Genomic DNA, 17,649 nt, shown 5'->3' on the forward strand with positions numbered 1-17,649 from the left:
TTGGAATTCACCCGGGCTGTCACTCGTAGATACGTATCGAATTTGTCTTGTCTAGGCTCTTCTATTGCTTCCAGGATTGTAATGCAGTTCTTGAGTGGGTTTAGATGTATTGATTCCTTTTCTGGTTTGGGTCGGGGGGCCGCGGGACTGCTTATCTTAGTGTTCTATAAAAGAGCTTGGGATCCTCGTTGGATCATATATTGTGCTACGCATATCATATCATATCATACCCAGTCGGCCTTTTGGTCATTGGGGTTGTTGGTCTTGTGTTCATGCTGACGTCGGATCTCACGGACGATATCCCGTCGTTGTGGGTTTGGATATGATATTATTTTGTTCTAATCGCAAAGTTAGCATTGCTCTTGAAGTCTAAGGGTCTGTCACATCGGATCATGATGTCTCGGTTGATATACTGGCCTATACGTAATACCTGCTTTGCTGACACTCTAGGGATCTGAGGTCATATGGCAGCCTTTGAGATCCCTCAGACCTCTCGTGTGCCTTGCGGTGATGTGAGCATGAACGAGATATTATTTGCTGCAAACATTGGATTGACCAATGAAAAGGAAGCCCCTGAATTAATGCTTCGACTTGTCATATTGGCTTGCACTATGAAAAGGACATCTGATGTTGACATGACCTCTGAATAGTTTTCTTGATCTCACTTATACTTACCTCTGAAGCGCCAAGGCTTGAGGAGATTCCCTTTCTATGATGCGTCATATCGGAGCTGGTATCAGCTCCGCAATAAACAAGTATCAGCGGGTATTAGATGGCGTGCAAGTGTCGGTCACACAATACAAATTCCAATTGACACGATAAAGACCGGGAGTGCTGCCGACTGAGCACATCACGAGTACAACTAAGCTCCAAAAGACGATGACAGGCCGATTTTGGCCGACGTTTCCTATGATGTGTAGTCAGGCCCATCGGGATTTGTAAGGTTAGATGGGAGAAACCGGACCAGTGATGAAAGTGGAGCTTCGAACTTCCCCGGATTTTGCCAGAGAAAGCTCTAGCGCGGGTAACGTCAGAGATGTACCATATTTATTTAGAACCTATATTGTATAGAGAGAGCAAAATTATGCGGAATAGATATGCGGGTAATACCGGTTGAGGGTCGGAGAATATCGTAGGGCTTGGGGATTTTGGGGTGGGGAGGAAAGGGGAAATATAGTGATGGGGGGTTTATTGTCAGATATCAATTGGAATATCAATTCGGAGTTCAAAGATTGAATATCAAAGTTGTATAATTTTTACCCCAAAACATTGACCGATAGACCGAGTTTGAAGTTCCCCGGTTAATTTTTCTCCTCACCGGGAGATTCCTTGTCCCCTCAGTTCTCCAATTTTTATTTTGATTATTATTTTCCCTTTTTCTTTTTTTATTTTGATTTTGGCTTGTGATATTAAGCACTTAAGCGGTTATTATAGCTTTGCCGGTAAATAATTACGGGTTTTACTATGAATGTACATATCCATGGATGTATGTTATGACCAATGTTAGAGCTTATAGACTCGCACATAGTAATTGAATGATCGAATTGGCAGAAAAAAAAACGTGGTCAATGTAGACAGTACTTAGGTTTACTGCAGGCAGCACGCAATCAGCCAAGTACTAGATACACGGCTACCCCCTTTGGTCCGGCTACACCGATTCGCCCAAAGCAGCAAGGCGATGATGGAGCTTATCAAATCTTTTTTTTTCTCTTAAATTATTCAGTCACCCTTGATCTTTCATCCCATTTGCAATCCCTTTGCTACCTTTGGTGCGCCCTCTCACAATGGCTGGCAGCACGCTAGCAATTCGCAAGATGGCTCCGTCCATCATGCAGCTGTCATCGATGACGCGCAGGTCGATGTCGACATCGCAGGCCCTTCGCGCAAAGCCGATGCGGTCTACGAAAGTTTCCCAGCCTGTGTCGCGCATTTCTCGTCGTAGCTACGCTGATGCTGCCCCTTCGCCCGCCCCGAAGCCTAAGAAGCGTTTCAGAGCTCTGCGTTGGGCCTGGCGGTTGACCTGGCTGTCTGCCATCGGTCTGACCGGTACTGTCGCATACAGCATCTTCGACCTCCGTCAACCCCCGGACCAGGCCCCGCCTGACCCATCAAAGAAGACTCTGGTCATTCTCGGTATGTTTCGGTCGCGATCGTTGATCCCCTACGGCCAAAATGTCGCTAACGCGGCTGTGTTCGTTCAGGAACTGGCTGGGGCGCCGTTTCCCTCCTGAAGAAGCTTGACACCGAGAACTACAACGTCATCGTTGTCTCCCCCCGTAACTACTTCCTTTTCACTCCCTTGCTGCCCTCATGTACCACCGGTTTGATCGAGCACCGCTCGATCATGGAGCCTATCAGAAATATCCTGCGCCACAAGAAGGCCAGTGTTCAGTTCTACGAAGCCGAGGCTACCAAGATCGACTATGAGAAGCGGATTGTGTATATCAGTGATGATTCGGAAATCAAGGGTGATATCTCGCACACCGAGGTTCCCTTCGACATGCTTGTGATCGGTGTTGGTGCCGAGAACGCGACTTTTGGTGGGATCCTCTCTCGCATCTGAAACGATGCATTTTGGACTAATTTTGTGACGTATAGGTATTCCCGGTGTTCGTGAGAACTCCTGCTTCCTGAAGGAAGTCGGTGACGCTCAGAAAATCCGCAAGCGTATTATGGACTGTATCGAGACTGCCTGTTTCAAGGATCAGACCGAGGACGAGGTTAAGCGTCTGCTGCACATGGTTGTGGTGGGCGGTGGCCCCACTGGTGTTGAATTCGCCGGTGAACTGAAGGACTTCTTCAACGATGACTTGAAGAAGTGGATTCCCGAAATCAAGGACAACTTCCACGTCACTCTTGTCGAGGCCCTGCCCAACGTTCTTCCCATGTTCTCAAAGCAACTGATTGACTACACCGAATCGACCTTCAAGGAAGAGGAGATCTCCATCCGCGCCAAGACCATGGTCAAGAAGGTTACCGACAAGTACATCCAGGCCGAGGTGACCAAGCCCGACGGATCCAAGGAGCTTGAGACTATCCCCTACGGTCTTCTCGTCTGGGCTACCGGTAACGCCATCCGCAGTGTCGTCCGCGACCTCATGTCCCAGATCCCCGCTCAGGCCGAGTCCCGCCGCGGTCTCGCTGTCAACGAATACCTCGTCGTGAACGGTACCGAGAACGTCTGGGCCGTCGGCGACTGCGCCATTGCCAACTACGCCCCGACCGCCCAGGTTGCTGGACAGGAGGGCGCCTTCTTGGGCCGCCTTTTCAACACCATGGCTAAGACCGAGGCTCTCGAGCAGCAGTTGGAGACCCTCTCAGAGCGCCAATCCCAGGCCAAGAGCGACGAGGAGCGTAACCAGATTTTCGACGAGATCCGTGAGCGCCAGAAGCAGCTCCGCCGCAACAAGCAGATCGGTCCCTTCCAGTACTCACACCAGGGCTCCTTGGCTTACATCGGTAAGGAGCGTGCCGTAGCCGACATCACCTGGCTGAGCGGCAACATCGCCAGCGGTGGTACTATGACCTACCTGTTCTGGCGCAGTGCCTACCTGAGCATGTGCTTCAGCAGTAAGTTCCAAGTTCTATCCAACACTGATTGAGATTCATCATTAACATATAATCCAGCTCGCAACCGTGTCCTTGTCTGCGTCGACTGGGTCAAGGCTCGTCTCTTCGGTCGTGATGTCTCGCGGGAGTAAACATCTCCACCCGTTTTCGATGACCTTCTGTAATATTGCCAGCCACACTACATTTTCCTTTAGGTTATTCAATGCCTTTCCTGACACATTGACCGTGTAATGTGTCCCCGCTACGCCCCCCTTATGCCACCCCTCACTATCCTTGTCTTTATTTCTCTTTGCACCTGTGACTGTGATAGACATATCCATTTTCCGTCTTTTTCTCATGACTTACTATTGGTGCTGCGATTGGTTTCAGAGACAAAAGCCATTAATTCGCGTCTTCTTTGTTTCGCTTTCGGTTTTCAGACTGTACTGTACGCTATAGGAATATATAGACTGGGTCTGGGATTGTTATATTGAACTTGTCATTTCCATCTGTGAATTACGTTTCTTCCTTGGACAGTGTGGCTATCATACTGCGTGCTTGGATGCCACCTCTTGCTCGCTGGACGACATTCCTTTCTTTATTCTACGGCTCAACATCACAGGTCTAGATCATCGTCATCCGGAAAAGGGTATTCAATCCCGTTCCGTACTCTCACGCTCTGCACGCGCACTTCCCAGCTCCGAACCTCCTTTTGCTTTCTCAACCCATAGACCACATCAAGATTCACATCTCCCATCGGCGATTGAAGTCCTCGTACCAAGTCCCACGTCCAACTATCCTCACCAAATTGCGACCAAAGATGAGCTTCAAGATACGGCGAGTTCCACGTATCAAGCACGATATCCGTCTGCGCATTGGCCGACATCATCGCTTCGAGATAGTAGGGTTCCCTGTCCATCTGGATATCCGGAATACACCAGATAGACCACCTTTCCAGGTTAGGATGGCACCAATACATCCTCCAGTAAAAGAACGCTGCCGCCTCATTTGAAGACCTGACAACCAGGTCGTAAAGCATGTTCATACGAAGTCCACCGTACTCTTTCAACGAAATTTCCCATCGGCGCAGAGAGATCTGGTTGGTAAGGTTCTCTTGGCGGTCTACCCAGCCTAGCGACATTGCCGGGGGCTGTTGAATCAACATTCGGCGCCAACTTGCGCTTGGATGGAGCCATGTGGCGTGTTTGTCTAGAAATTCTTGCATGTCCCCAGCCCCGAATGCAGTATCGCGGGATGTTTGCCAAGCATCGGGAAACCAGTATGGAAACTTTACTGCCAGTAAGGGGTTTCGTCGTGGGATGGTTGTCTTTGGGAGGCTGGCTTGTATAGGCTCAAAGAATAGGGCTTGCTGGAGTACCCGGGAGTCTTGGATGCAACGAGCCCAGCGTCGACAGACTCGCTGGGCGAGTAGGAGTGTCTGCTCGTCATGTACCGATATCAGAATTATCTCTATGAGTTCTTCGGGGAAATTGTCTAACCCCATACCCGGACACTAAGCACTTGTAGTGTGTTGGAGAAAAGACATTTAGGCCAATTTGGGCGTGGGGGTGGGTTCTAGTTCAGCGGGGTAATATCGCGTAGGGAAAACGTTCTAGTTAACTACATAGAACTGTATGCGGAGCTATCTCTACGAGCTCTATTGCCCCTTTGAGCTGCGTTATGGATGAAGTGAAAAGAGATAATATGGTACCATAGGAGCTAGGTAATTGAAGTCTACTAAGAATATTAAGAACATTATAGATTCATTTGAATGATCCCATTTGTTTAGTTTTAATACCAAAGCCTCACAAGGTTATATATCAAAGGTTATACATAGAAAAGTCGTCTGCACAAAGTATGCATTTTATCGCCTTCGTATACGCCTAAGCAGATATCAAAAAAGACATCAAAAAATACTTATGAAAAGAACGTCCAAAAAACACGTCGGGGGGTTCTTACATATAACATCCCTATATCATCTTCAAATAAATCAGACTATTAAAGTCTTACGTTATCAAGGACATAGGCCGCATAAGCGGCCGACTATTCTTGTATATTTATATAAAAGACACTGCTTTCTAAAAATTACAAACCCCTACATCTTCACTGCTGTTTGCCTTTTCCCTTGGCCAAATGAGATGGTTTTTTCAGAACCTCGGGCTTCGAGCCTTTAGCCCTTTTCGCCGCAGGTTCAGTGGTGTTGTCTGCTGGAGAAGGCCGTTTAGCACGGGCCAGTGAAGCGATTTTCAATGCAGATGCTCTCGGGGGTCAGGACGTGGTGATATAGGCGATTGCACTGCTGAAGATGTAGTGGTGTTGTCCGCTGGAGAAGGCCGTTGAGCACGGGCTCGATGGATGGAAGGAAGAATACGGTGCTCACATGATCAAGTCTTATGGCCTCACCAATTGCGTGCCGGTGGTTGTGTCTTAAGATTGGAACGAGACATTGTTTGAATCAAATGGCAGATATTACCTTTGGGATCGGTATGGTAGCGGCCTGGTGCGCATCCTTCATGGTTTGGAGGAGATCAAGCAAATAATCACCGACTGGGGACAGGGAGCACTATCCATGGAGTTCATGGGGTTTGTGTAATTTGGCCATTTGATAGGACGCCTCATGGGTTCATATGTAGGTCGTGTGCTTGCGGGCCAAACTCCGGAGTAGCTAGGAATTCTACAGATCAAAATGGAGAAAGGATATAGATCCAAGGAATGAATTATCGTCGATTTTGTGATGAACGGTCTAGAGCTATGTACATCGACGTCCAAGACATTTAGAGATACATGCTATCCCAAGAGGAAGGGGTAAGGGGAGAAGACGGCTAAGCATGATAAAGAGAGTGATGAGAACACTAGGAGAGGTATCAAAACTCCAAATTGAGAAAAAAGAACGAGTGTTTCGCACGGGCAGTGAGGGGGAAGAGCAAGATAGCCCAAACATCATGTCTTCTAGAAAGGGTTCCAGCGGCTCCGCGTCTCCTTTCCAGGAGGCGCACGCTCTGGTTTCCGGGCGCGGCCATCAAGCTGACGGATGCCTTCGATCTTCTGCAGAGCCAGCTCTAGCAGCTCCTTCTTGCGGATGATGTCCAGGTGACGGCGGATGCGGGGATCCTCGCGGGCAAACCGCTCGACCTCGGCGTCTGAAAGGTGTCGTCCAAGTCTTGAATCAAGCTCACGTGGAAAATTATAGTAGAACTCTGATAAGAGCTCGACGTTGAGGAATAGCACGGCCGTGGAGGTGAGTTTATCTGCCACAACATCCAGGAAGACCTCTGGGCAGTAGTATTTGTTCTTTTGTGTTGCGCATTGTTTGGACCGGACGGCGAGAAGTCTCATCTTGATAAGATCAGCTCGGTCTCGGAGGAAAAGGCCTTCTCGTCCTAGATAATATGTCAGTGTCTGTAAATAAAAGAAAGAGGGAAATACCAACCTCTCTCCAACAAGGCGGCACTAAAGCCACCCGCGCCGCCCTCGCCGTTGCCCTCTAGTACTACTTCGCCCTTTCGCACTCTGTCGATAAACGAGACAACATCTTTGAGTTTTCGCTTTCCGACAATGTCTTCCACATGCTTCATGGCCGACTCGCACGACTTAAGCTCTTCCTTTAGAACTTTGCCCATGTTGTCTCTGCCTTTAGCCCATTCAGGATCTTCAATCTCGATCTCAAACTTATATGGCTTGATGCAATTTTCGACTTGATCGCTGGTGCTGAAGAATTTGTCATTCAGGATACTGGTGCATGCATCGGTAATCTGTTTGCAGGCACCAGGGTGGGAGGCGAACGTAGACGAGGCTAGAAGCGAGTCCACATGGTTGTTGAGAGCATTGGCGACAACAGTCGTAGCCAACCGACCAATTCCAAGCTTTGTTAACGACGAGGTAGAAGCATCCAGCTTCCGGTGCCAATATAGTGACTCAGCATCGGCTTTGGGAAGATCCTTGAGAGGATCTAATTCCAGCAGTGGAGGATCTAAGTCCTCGACTGGCTTGTTCCAATAACGCTGCGCCAGAATGTCCATGACTCGCTGGTCCAATTCTGCTTTGAGCATCTCCCGAACCTGCGGTCGCCCGAAGCTTTCCGCGAATGCCTTGAAGGAGTGCTTGAAAGCATCGAGGCTCTCAGCTAAGTGGGACTCCGCGCTCAAAGGTCGGTCATTATATTGAACCTTGAACTCATAGGTTGCCTCTTCAAGCTCTTGGCTGATGGAGTCTCTGGTTCCAGATAGGCTAGATGACATGGTTTGCTCAAGAACCTGCATCAGTGTTTTCCGCAGTGTCGAAACACCAACTGAGACGTCAGAGTGGGGACCGAATTCATTCTGATGCGCAGAGAAGTAGGCATGTTCATTCTTGAGAATGGCGCTGGTAATGTTTCCAGAGCCTCTAGAAAAGAGAGCTGTTGTCTGAGGAACCCGAGTAACAACACCCACGTAACCTAGCCGAAGGGGGTATTTTTTATCGGAAAGGACATCGCGGCCACGTTCGGGGCTGACAAGGTCCATCTTCGTAATCACACCGATAGTCCGTTCACCCCGAGGGTCTACTCGACGACTAGCTCGAAGTGCTGTCGAGTTTGCTAAGTCAACGTCGGCGGCCGAGATCGCCAAAATGACATTTGGTGGCTGAATGTATTTATCGCAAAGATCAGCAATCTTTTGCTTGAGCTCTGGGGGCTGATCTCGGCCCGCAACCTGGATATATCCCGGCAGGTCGATCAAAGATAGATCCGGAACGTTGGGAGAATATATCGTAAGCTGAATGGGATCGTCTGTGACACAATCCTTCTCAGGAACGGCAAGGTTCAGATCTGTGAGTGTGCGCTGAACTTGAGAAAAATCTGTGATCTTTCCGAGACCCAGGGCCGGGAATTCACCGTATTCTGCCTGAGCGTTGGGGGTGTTGACCAATGTGAGCTCGATCGGCCGCCGAGTCACCATGTTCGAGCCCTTGGGCAAGAACTCATGGCCGACGATAGCCTCAAGAACTGAGCTTTTGCCCGATGATTGGGATCCAATCACGACGATCGACGGAAGAGTGAGCGTGCCGGACTGGCCGATAGTCTGCAGAATATTTCGGATTTCGATCATTTTGCGGGTGAGCAGCATCATTTGGTCATCCTCCGCAGCATCTCTCTCTGGTCGTAAATCTTCCTCCCCTGATTGATCGTATCCAAATGCCGTAGTAGTAGCAGCAGCAGCGGCAGCAGTACCAGCCCGACTTTGTTTCGGCTTTTTGCCTCCACTACCAGACGAGTCGCCCTTTCGAGACTCAGACTCCTCGTCGAGACGTAGGACTTTCTGCAGCCAGTCAGGCATTTCGATGTCTTCAGTCGTCTTATTCCACCCGCGTTGTGTCTGATCCGCCATGTCCTGCAGTCCTTGGAACAAGGTCGAAGCTGTGTTCCCAGCAGTCTCCGAGGCTTGCTTGAAGACATCCATCGCATAGTTACCGGCCTCTGTGAGATTAAGTCAGCTTGAAATTCCACTTGTAGCGAGCTTCATCCACGAGAGACATACGAGTTGCTTGGTATTGGAAATAAGCTAGACCCGCGATTGTCGCCCCGCCGAACATAGCCGGAATCCTGACAAGCTTCAATGCGAGCTTCGGAAGCATTCGAGCAAATGAGATTGATCGAACAGCAGGGACATTGTGAATGGCATTTGCACCCACTGGCCATGCGCGCCCTCTGAGAGCAGCGCCACCATCTGCGCGTAGCAGGCCGCCGGTCCTCGAGCCTGCATTATGGATATGGCGAGATAGTTGACCGTTCCGCAATAGCGGTCCGAGTCGATGGGAGAGTATCCTCCCACTCATTATGGTTGTGGTAGCATTCAATAGAAAATGGAAACAAAAGTGATAACCTTGTAGATTACCGGATCACTGCACATGTGACATCAAACATAACTAACAGTCCCCGTGACTTGCGCAAGTAGCCGCGTAGCCTCCCGTACTACCCAAGTCACGTGAAATATGACGTGCTGTGCAAGGGAAGTGACTTTATTCTTTTGTGTTGATTTCGATAAAAAACAATCCTTCCTTCTTGCAATCTGTGGCAAAATTACAGCTCGGATATATTGTTGTTGGGCAGTAAGATCGTGGTTGACGTTTGGGCATCTCACCGGTTTCCAACAGTCGGTGACTCTTCCTCCGCCCTGACCCCATACATCCTTGATTAAGAGCACGGCCTTGTTCGAACTACAAGTTTGGTGTACACCTTGAAGCTATTAATAAAAATTTAAAGTGGGATTTGATACAGTCTCATTCCAATTGCATTTGATCCAGACCAAACATGTGTCGATTCCTGGTAAGGTCCATCCCTCCAAGCATTGGGCCTAAAGCTAATATCTCGATCAGATATACAAAGGGCGAAATGAGATCCGTCTCAGTAAGCTGATAACCGAGCCAAGTCATTCAATCCTTACTCAATCATACGATTCACGCCTGAGACTGGTAGGTTGTCCCATCTCGCTGGGTCAGATATCGCAGCCCACTGACATGTAATATCAAGGACAATCGCCGTCCTGTCAACGGTGACGGATTTGGTGTGGGCTTCTACACAGATCCCAAGCTTGGACCAGAACCTTGCATCTTTACCTCAACACTGCCCGCCTGGAATTGTGAGAATCTAGAGCGACTCGCTGCAAAGACATGCTCAGACCTGATTTTTGCGCATGTGCGCGCAACAACTGAGGGTGCTCTTGCCGAGAACAATTGCCATCCGTTCCAGCACCAGTCCCTGATGTGGATGCACAACGGCGGTATCGGCGGGTGGAGCTACATCAAGCGTACGCTGGGAAGCTCACTCGCCGACAAATGGTACCTAGGTGTGAAAGGTGGCACCGACAGTGAGTGGGCATTCGCCCTGTTCCTTGACCTGTTAGAAAAAGAAGGAGTAGATCCGAGCTCTGACCCCGGTCCTGAGGGATTCGGACAGGCTCTTCTACGTCGTGTTTTGATGAAAACCATTGCCAGAATCAATGAAATGGTCCAGGAAATTCCAGAGAAATATAATGTCACCGGAGTTGAGACTCGGAGTTTGTTGAACTTCGCTGTGACAGATGGCCATACTGTTGTTTGCACTCGGTACATCAGCAGCAAAACAGATGAGCCTGCCAGCTTGTATTTCTCTTCTGGTACCAAGTGGAAGGAGGGTGAAACGAAGGGACACTTCAAGATGGAGCGACACGATAAAGGTGCCGATATTGTCCTCGTGGCTAGTGAGCCCATCACCTTTGAACGACGTGGGAACCCTTTCTCTCTCTCTATATCTATGAATATATGCTAATATCATACACAGACAATTGGGTGTCAGTCCCAACCAACTCAGTTGTCACCATTCACAAGCAGACTGTTATGCTCCACCCAATTCTTGATGAATTCTATGGCGAGAACCTCAACCACGACCGCTCTTCCTGCTTTGCTGTATCAAAGGGACTTGTTAGCACCGCTCCCGGGACAACTATCTCACCACCGAATACAAAGGAGCCTTGCGCCCCTTCGGCAACAGGCAATAATGCTATTGGAAACACCAACAGTGGTATGGAAAGCTTACGGTCTGGTCATGTCACCGAATGTGCCGTCTCACACTAAATTCAACATCGAGCCGGTCATTCTTGGGGTCAACTCTGAGGTTCAGCCATGAACCTGAAAGCATTGTCTTAATATGGCGTTGGGAATGAGACAGATATGCCGGATATCCGGGTCAAATTGGAGTTTATGAGTCGGAATGCAAGCGTTTGGGTCCATGTGGTCTTTCGGGATATGTAATTTGGAGAAGGAAATACCCCTCAGCCAGGGTAAAATCCATAAGATATTCACAGAATCGGGACCTTCGAATGATTCCAAATATCTATAGTATACATATCGCCTAGTCACGTGGCTGTATCATGACGTAATTAAAATCAACAGCCCTCGGAGCCCTAGAGACCAAGTCGGGTCCAGGCTTCCTCCTCTCTCCTGCTTGTCGAATCACTCCCTATGTTTATTTTATGAACATGGCTATCTGATAATTTCAAAATGAGAAAGACCCTATTACTTGTCTTTATTCACGGCTTCAAGGTATGCCGGATGCCTGCTTGCTGAAGACCTGGTCGGTCCCCCACAAAGGATTACAGGTTCCAGCTGAAGGAGATTCGTTATTGGCCTAGAACCTACGTTGACTGACCAAATCCGATTCTAGGGCGGCGATGATACTTTTGGAACGTTCCCTGAGCATTTGCGCGTCCTCGCAAGCAGAGCACTTCCTGCGGTCGAGGTCGCCACTGCTGTCTACCCCAAGTATGAGACTAAAGGTGACTTGAAAGAATGCGTGGCGAGATTACGAGATTGGTAGGACTCGGTCCAGTGCCTCACGTGAATGGATACAAGCTTTGCTGACTGACGGTACTTCTTCTGTGCAGGTTACAAGATACTGTGATTGATCTCGAAGTCGCCAACCATACCGCATCGCCCACCGTCGATCCCTCGGTCCATGTCGTTCTGATCGGTCACTCAATGGGAGGAATAGTAGGAGCGGAGACTCTCCTTTTGCTAGCAGCGGAACAACCAATTCCTCGGAATCCGACTTCAAATACACAGCCCGAGTTTACAGATGGCACCGAATCTATCGTGGAACCGGGTACTTTCATGTTCCCTCATATACAAGGAGTGCTTGCATTTGATACCCCATTCCTGGGAATAGCGCCAGGAGTCGTGTCATATGGCGCAGAAGGACACTACCGCAATGCTGCAACCGCCTACAACACCTTCTCCGAGGTTGCAGGTTTATTCGGTTACGGTGGCAAGGGCAATGCATCAAACCAAGGGACCACCCACACACCCTCGCAAGAGCCCCCCAAAGCGTTGCCTTCCACACCCGACGCCGCCGCGACACCTTCCTGGCAACGATGGGGTAAGTATGCTATGTTCGCCGGCGCGGCTGGTGCTGTTGCCGCTGGCGGCGCAGCCATGTATACGCAGCGTCAGAAGCTCACTGACGGGTTTGGATGGGTATCATCGCACCTTGAGTTTGTCGGTTGTCTCACGCGCACGTCGGAATTGCACGAACGTCTCGTGCGATTGTCGAATGTTAAGAAGGAACGTGGAATCGGGAGTGTGAATTTTTACACATGCCTCGGAAAAAGTGCGACTAGTCTGGTGGAGAACACATCAACAAGCAAAACATCCTTCAGTCAGAAAATAATCAGGTCGAGGAATAGGACGTTCTGTTCATTGCCAGCGGAGGTGGAACGTGGCGAGGAATCTCAAAATCAAGGACTTTTGTGGACCAGGGCAATTAACGACCAGGCTACTGACGAAACCAACGCACATGTTACCATGTTTCTGTCCAAAGAGAATCCTGCATTTTTCGAAATGCTCAGGGAAGCGTGCGCGGTCTTGGTCAAGTCGATGGACAAAGGATGGTATGATTCGTCCACCGAACCAGCACCAGCCAACGATATCAAGCAACCACATGAAACACAGGACACAAAACCCAAAACAGACGGGGATTTCATGGATAGTGATGACGTTGTTATCGTTGACTGAGATCGCAAACCCCGATTCGAACATGCCGCTCCACAATTTCCCCTGTTTTATTACCGCTTTAGAACGTTCTACAAGACTTCAACCCATGGGGCCCTCCCCTGATCGGCAGACCCCTTACTTAGACTTCGGTCGCGTGGACTACACCCTAGCGCGCAGCGAATAGTATGCACCGATTACCGTGGTATCGAGATTTATTCTTCCCAGGCAAGAAAAACCCCAATGGGCCTTGATCGTCCCGCAACGTCTAGAACAAGGCGTCGTATTCGCTACGATCTGCCTTTCTAAGCAGTCATACCCGAAGTTGTCTCAGTGAGCGCTTTCTTCGTTGGGGAACGTGGCCATGCTGATCCTATGTACTCCGTACCGCTTGTTTCACCCAACGATCGTCTGCCTACTCCGTAGCAATCACACCCTTGAACTAGTGTGACGTGGCCCCGACATGTTCGGGATTTGCTCGGGCCGTTTTGCGCTGCCGCAAACTCTCACAGAAGGATACATTATTATAATGCATGGTAACATTTCCAAGTTTTCTTGTCTTTCTATTACATTATGCCTGCAGTTCTTGCTGCGTAGCCTATCTCTGAGGGTCTAGCGCTTCGACAAACGGTTTGCAGAGGGATAATGGACGCCAACCTTCTTCCCAAACGAACTTAGCGCTGGGTCGAAACGGAGCAGACGAAGTCCGAGACATACAACAGAGAGAACATTTTATCTCCCAGAACCACACTTTAGAGCGCGATATGCATGTGTGATCGAGATATCAACAATGCAAATTGAGTTTAAAATGGAACCCTTTCGATACTTGCATGTTATATACAATCGCTAGTCACCACTTACGTGACTTGATCGGGGAAGCAAAAAGTGAAAATAGTTTCCTGTTATTGTACTCCTATCGAGGATTGATGATCCATGTAATTATTATATGATGATGTAACTTATATCCATCCATGAATGCCCCAAGGGATGCTTTAGCGCGCCAATATGGTGAAAGTATTTGAATATCCACGAAAAAAAAGATAAATAAGATATCATGAAGTCAATAGTCACATATACAGCGCTGAAATAAAAAAGTGAAACGAAAATGAAAGAAATGAGAAAGGGAAAGAAGGAGGATCAATAATTATGGTGACCGTACGTTGAAGAGCGATGGTGGTACAGGCTGCCCGCATACTCGGAGTTATTGTCGGGGTAGACCGTAGCTCGGCGCTCTTCCTCGGATATATGTTCCTTAACCTCCCAAGTGTTTGGCTTGACACCGACGGAGAATTCCAAATCCTCCTTGGTAATCGAGTCCCAAAACTAAAGAACAGTTAGCAAGACCAACGCCACAAGCGTGAAACATGAACTTACCTTGTATACCATCATAACAGCGAGGAGATTGCAGAATGTAGCGAAGAAAAGGCCGTCCAAGTAATGTTGCACGTTGTTGCAGATAACGTCGCTGAATTGATACAAAAGAACCTGGCCAATGATGAAGACGAGCACACCAAAGGAGATATGGCCCAGCGGCCAGCGGTCATCTAATGTGTTCGCAACTAGGAGCAATTGCATGGCCAAGTACACAGCGATGGAGATGGCGTTCAGCAGATATAGCACCACGAACAAGCCCGTGGTATTCTGGGGCCCCATTGAACCCCACGACTTGAAAGTCGCCAGCGATATCACAAACGAAAGAGCGAACATCGCTGCGGACGGGACTCGGATCAACCACACCGAGAGGGCTGTGCCATCTTCGTACAGCTGAAAGCCGACGAACCCGTTGACGAGAAGACAGGTGCATAGCGCGGATATCAAGCCGTTCTGAACAGCCACGAAGTACGGGAACGGGCCGCTCCCTGGAGGGACGACACCTGCATCAATGAGAAGAGAGAAAAGTGTCAGAGCTAGGTAGATATAGAAGAAGGTGATGATCTCTTTACGGCCTATTGGTAGTGAGAAAGTTAGCTAGTTTGCGCCAAGGGTGAGCGGAGAGGGAGCCAGACGAACCGACTGCAGTAAACTTGGACCGAACATGCAAGATCATGATCACTGTCATACTAAGCGCCATGATATGCATGAAGGACGCGGCACCCTCGAAGATGATGGTATTCGCAACCTCAATATTCCGCGCATAGCAGTTGGATATGATGCCCGTTGAGCCGGAAATTGTCGACGCCGGGCCCACCAAGGAGCACAAAGGCACGGGCACCTTCTCACATATCGTGTCAAACTGACCGAACCCCATGATGTCTGGTCACTGGGATGTTGAGCAGTGCGACAACAAACAGTTGGAGTTCCAGTTGTGGCGGGTCACGAATGTTTCGAGTGGACGGCTGGTCTCCACAACGACGGGGGTGGGATGGTGGAGGAGATGACGGTATGTAACTCGGTCCCAAATAACAGCGTGGCTCTTTCTGCACCCCAGCTGCACTGTTTCAATCGGCTGGTAGCCTTTGATAGCGAATGTCGAAGATCGGATCACCCTGAATCGTTTATGCGAGGGGGAAGTGTCTCAGTTTTCGCTTTCAAGGTCACGGGATTAGAATCGCCTTTGTAGGTTTAGCGTCGTTGCTAGGGCAGTGTCAGGTGCCCAGGCCCGGGCTTTTAGAGGACCTAAGCCATTCAGAGATCGGAAACGCTAGATCCAAAAGGGAATGGCTCAAAGAAAAGATCTCATGTGACTCGGGTCCGAACTCGGCCCCAGCCGAACTATCAGAAGGCGCTAGGTCAATTACACATTAAGGGGTCAGGGCACAATAACATACCATTCAAGGTTCCTTGGACCCAATTTAAAAATCTGACTAGGCACCGTTGAGACTATACCGGATACTGCGGCAAGCTATTTTGTCTACTTTTTCAGTCTCCACAAGCCGAGGGACTTGCGATGTGATAAAGACAATGCCCCATATGGTGCCGTGCTGGTCATTATTATTGGACTGCAGTCTACGGAGTAAAAGTTGGGGGGTGAGTTGTCTTAGGCTGCAATTTACCTTTTTATTTTGACTTTTCCTTTGTTTCCTTTGCTTCTGTATCATCTATTGAATTAGACTTCCTCTGTATGTGGACTGACCTCTTTTCTCCACACCCTGCAACTGGGGCATTGTCGCACCATCGCCTGTTTTGCGACTGGGGTTTCCATGGATACTGAATGTAGATCTAGTTTCAAACATTTGTTCGTCTGACCAGCTGCCCAGTTAGGTAAACTGTCTCTATTAACGGGTACAACGACGCAATCCTGCAGAAGGGATGGTTTGATCTTACTGGAACACTGTTTCCCCCAGTGAATGGCCCATTTTGTCACAGGCCAATATTGAGCATGTATAATGTAAATTGCCTGATAATTGGCTTCCCAGTATTCAGAGGGATTAAAATGAAAAGTGCCCATTGCATCAGGTTTCATCTATAGGCATGGCTTCACGAGACTTCGATCCTAAAGTATAAACAAAAATTTCAAACCCTGTACAGAGTAACATCCCCCTTTTTCTTTTGACTTTTTCATTCGTGGCGTATAGATGCCACAAGTGCGGCGGGACGCCGTTTCCCGTATACTACAGATCGGAGAGCTTGATCTTTTAGTCTGCTGCCATCATCGCTACTACCTTGAACGACCCTAATTTGTCAATTGGTGCCCTAGAACAGTTTATAAAATTCCTCTGCCAAGTCTTTTTTCCATGTACAATATTTGTGTACTTGACTCATAGTCTGATTCTTGAACAATATCTTTTCCACTTTTGGATCATAAATTATACAACATTATATAACCTTCAAATCAGGATAAGTCTTGACTTTGGGAGTTATGCGTCAAGGTCAATTGTTATGTGACACAGAGGCTGAGAGGCAAAGCTCTTTTTTTTATTTTTACAAAAATCAATAAAGAAAAATCCCTCGGCTTAATTATTGGAGCCTATCACCGGCTCCGACTGCCCAACACGTCCTTCCTCCGGTTTTCCAACAGGCCCAATCTTGCACAATGTTGCAACTATCGTCACCAGACTCTCTACCAACAAGAGAAATCCTCCGTATTCGCCTGACCCTTGGACGAAAAAAAACCCCAAAAAAAGAACAAGCAGCGCCAAGCATGTGTTTAACGATCTGGCTTAAGTTCTCACAGGAGATTTAAGAGAATGCCGAAGGTATTCTCATGCATGAAGATCCCGACTAGCGCCACGTGTGAATTTAAGAAGCATCAACGGCTGCGAGGAACCGTGTCGATCTCCCATCTACCCGATGATTATGATGCTCCCGAGGTAGTCTCTCCATTTCCCAACGAAGCTTTCCCCTAAATAAAATTAAAAAAGGAATAAAAACACTAAAACAACACTAAAAAGATTCCTCTCAACGGTCATACAGATTAAAGCCTCTCCTTATGCAGGACCCGCTTTCTTGACAAGGGTTTTTTTTTAGGGGGGTGGTGGGGATGGTGGGGGAGGATGCCGTGCAGTACAGTATACTGCATCTTTACCCATCCTTAGGAATCAAAGTAAATTTCGTCTGAATGTCTTTAATTTTCTTTAATTTAATTAATTTTTATGTTTTATCGTTTTATTTTATTTTATTTTCGTTTTATCTATTCTCATGCCCTGGGGCGTCATGATA

At 48.4% G+C, this 17,649-nt stretch overlaps 6 protein-coding genes across 6 annotated transcripts; 3 read left to right on the top strand and 3 right to left on the bottom strand.

Moving 5' to 3' along the window:
* The first annotated feature begins 1,735 nt into the window (after positions 1-1,735).
* N7471_005126 (uncharacterized protein) lies at positions 1,736-4,065 on the top strand. Its single transcript, XM_057277845.1, has 4 exons — positions 1,736-2,133; positions 2,202-2,540; positions 2,599-3,570; positions 3,628-4,065. The coding sequence occupies exons 1-4, from the start codon at positions 1,785-1,787 to the stop codon at positions 3,699-3,701; spliced, it is 1,734 nt and encodes a 577-aa protein (XP_057137455.1). The 5' UTR covers positions 1,736-1,784; the 3' UTR covers positions 3,702-4,065.
* A 100-nt stretch (positions 4,066-4,165) lies between these two features.
* On the bottom strand, positions 4,166-5,053 carry N7471_005127 (uncharacterized protein; the record flags this gene model as incomplete). The annotated part of the gene is made up of 1 exon (XM_057277846.1): positions 4,166-5,053. One exon carries the CDS (start codon positions 5,051-5,053, stop codon positions 4,166-4,168), a length of 888 nt encoding a protein of 295 aa, XP_057137456.1.
* Positions 5,054-6,498: 1,445 nt separating this feature from the next.
* Positions 6,499-9,363, bottom strand: N7471_005128 (dynamin-related GTPase MGM1; the record flags this gene model as incomplete). Its single annotated transcript, XM_057277847.1, has 3 exons — positions 6,499-6,929; positions 6,980-9,004; positions 9,066-9,363. The coding sequence occupies 3 exons, from the start codon at positions 9,361-9,363 to the stop codon at positions 6,499-6,501; spliced, it is 2,754 nt and encodes a 917-aa protein (XP_057137457.1).
* Positions 9,364-9,838: 475 nt separating this feature from the next.
* Positions 9,839-11,139, top strand: N7471_005129 (glutamine amidotransferase subunit DUG3; the record flags this gene model as incomplete). Its single annotated transcript, XM_057277848.1, has 4 exons — positions 9,839-9,853; positions 9,904-9,999; positions 10,058-10,790; positions 10,847-11,139. 4 exons carry the CDS (start codon positions 9,839-9,841, stop codon positions 11,137-11,139), a joined length of 1,137 nt encoding a protein of 378 aa, XP_057137458.1.
* Positions 11,140-11,565: 426 nt separating this feature from the next.
* Positions 11,566-13,074, top strand: N7471_005130 (esterase/lipase family protein; the record flags this gene model as incomplete). The annotated part of the gene is made up of 3 exons (XM_057277849.1): positions 11,566-11,607; positions 11,729-11,877; positions 11,949-13,074. The coding sequence occupies 3 exons, from the start codon at positions 11,566-11,568 to the stop codon at positions 13,072-13,074; spliced, it is 1,317 nt and encodes a 438-aa protein (XP_057137459.1).
* Positions 13,075-14,187: 1,113 nt separating this feature from the next.
* Positions 14,188-15,298, bottom strand: N7471_005131 (chitin synthase export chaperone; the record flags this gene model as incomplete). The annotated part of the gene is made up of 3 exons (XM_057277850.1): positions 14,188-14,373; positions 14,425-14,996; positions 15,061-15,298. The coding sequence occupies 3 exons, from the start codon at positions 15,296-15,298 to the stop codon at positions 14,188-14,190; spliced, it is 996 nt and encodes a 331-aa protein (XP_057137460.1).
* Between the last annotated feature and the right edge of the window lie 2,351 nt (positions 15,299-17,649).

This window comes from Penicillium samsonianum (genome assembly GCF_028829775.1).
Source record: "Penicillium samsonianum strain IBT 33392 chromosome Unknown utg000003l_segment0_segment0, whole genome shotgun sequence".
Taxonomy (NCBI): domain Eukaryota; kingdom Fungi; phylum Ascomycota; class Eurotiomycetes; order Eurotiales; family Aspergillaceae; genus Penicillium; species Penicillium samsonianum.

Bases quoted from the DNA above. Each gene is read 5' to 3' on its own strand.
- N7471_005126 (XM_057277845.1), top strand. From the start codon at position 1,785: ATGGCTGGCAGCACGCTAGCAATTCGCAAGATGGCTCCGTCCATCATG. The intron at 2,541-2,598 runs GTGGGATCCTCT...TGTGACGTATAG, and splicing joins TGCCGAGAACGCGACTTTTG to GTATTCCCGGTGTTCGTGAG. The intron at 3,571-3,627 runs GTAAGTTCCAAG...CATATAATCCAG, and splicing joins CCTGAGCATGTGCTTCAGCA to CTCGCAACCGTGTCCTTGTC.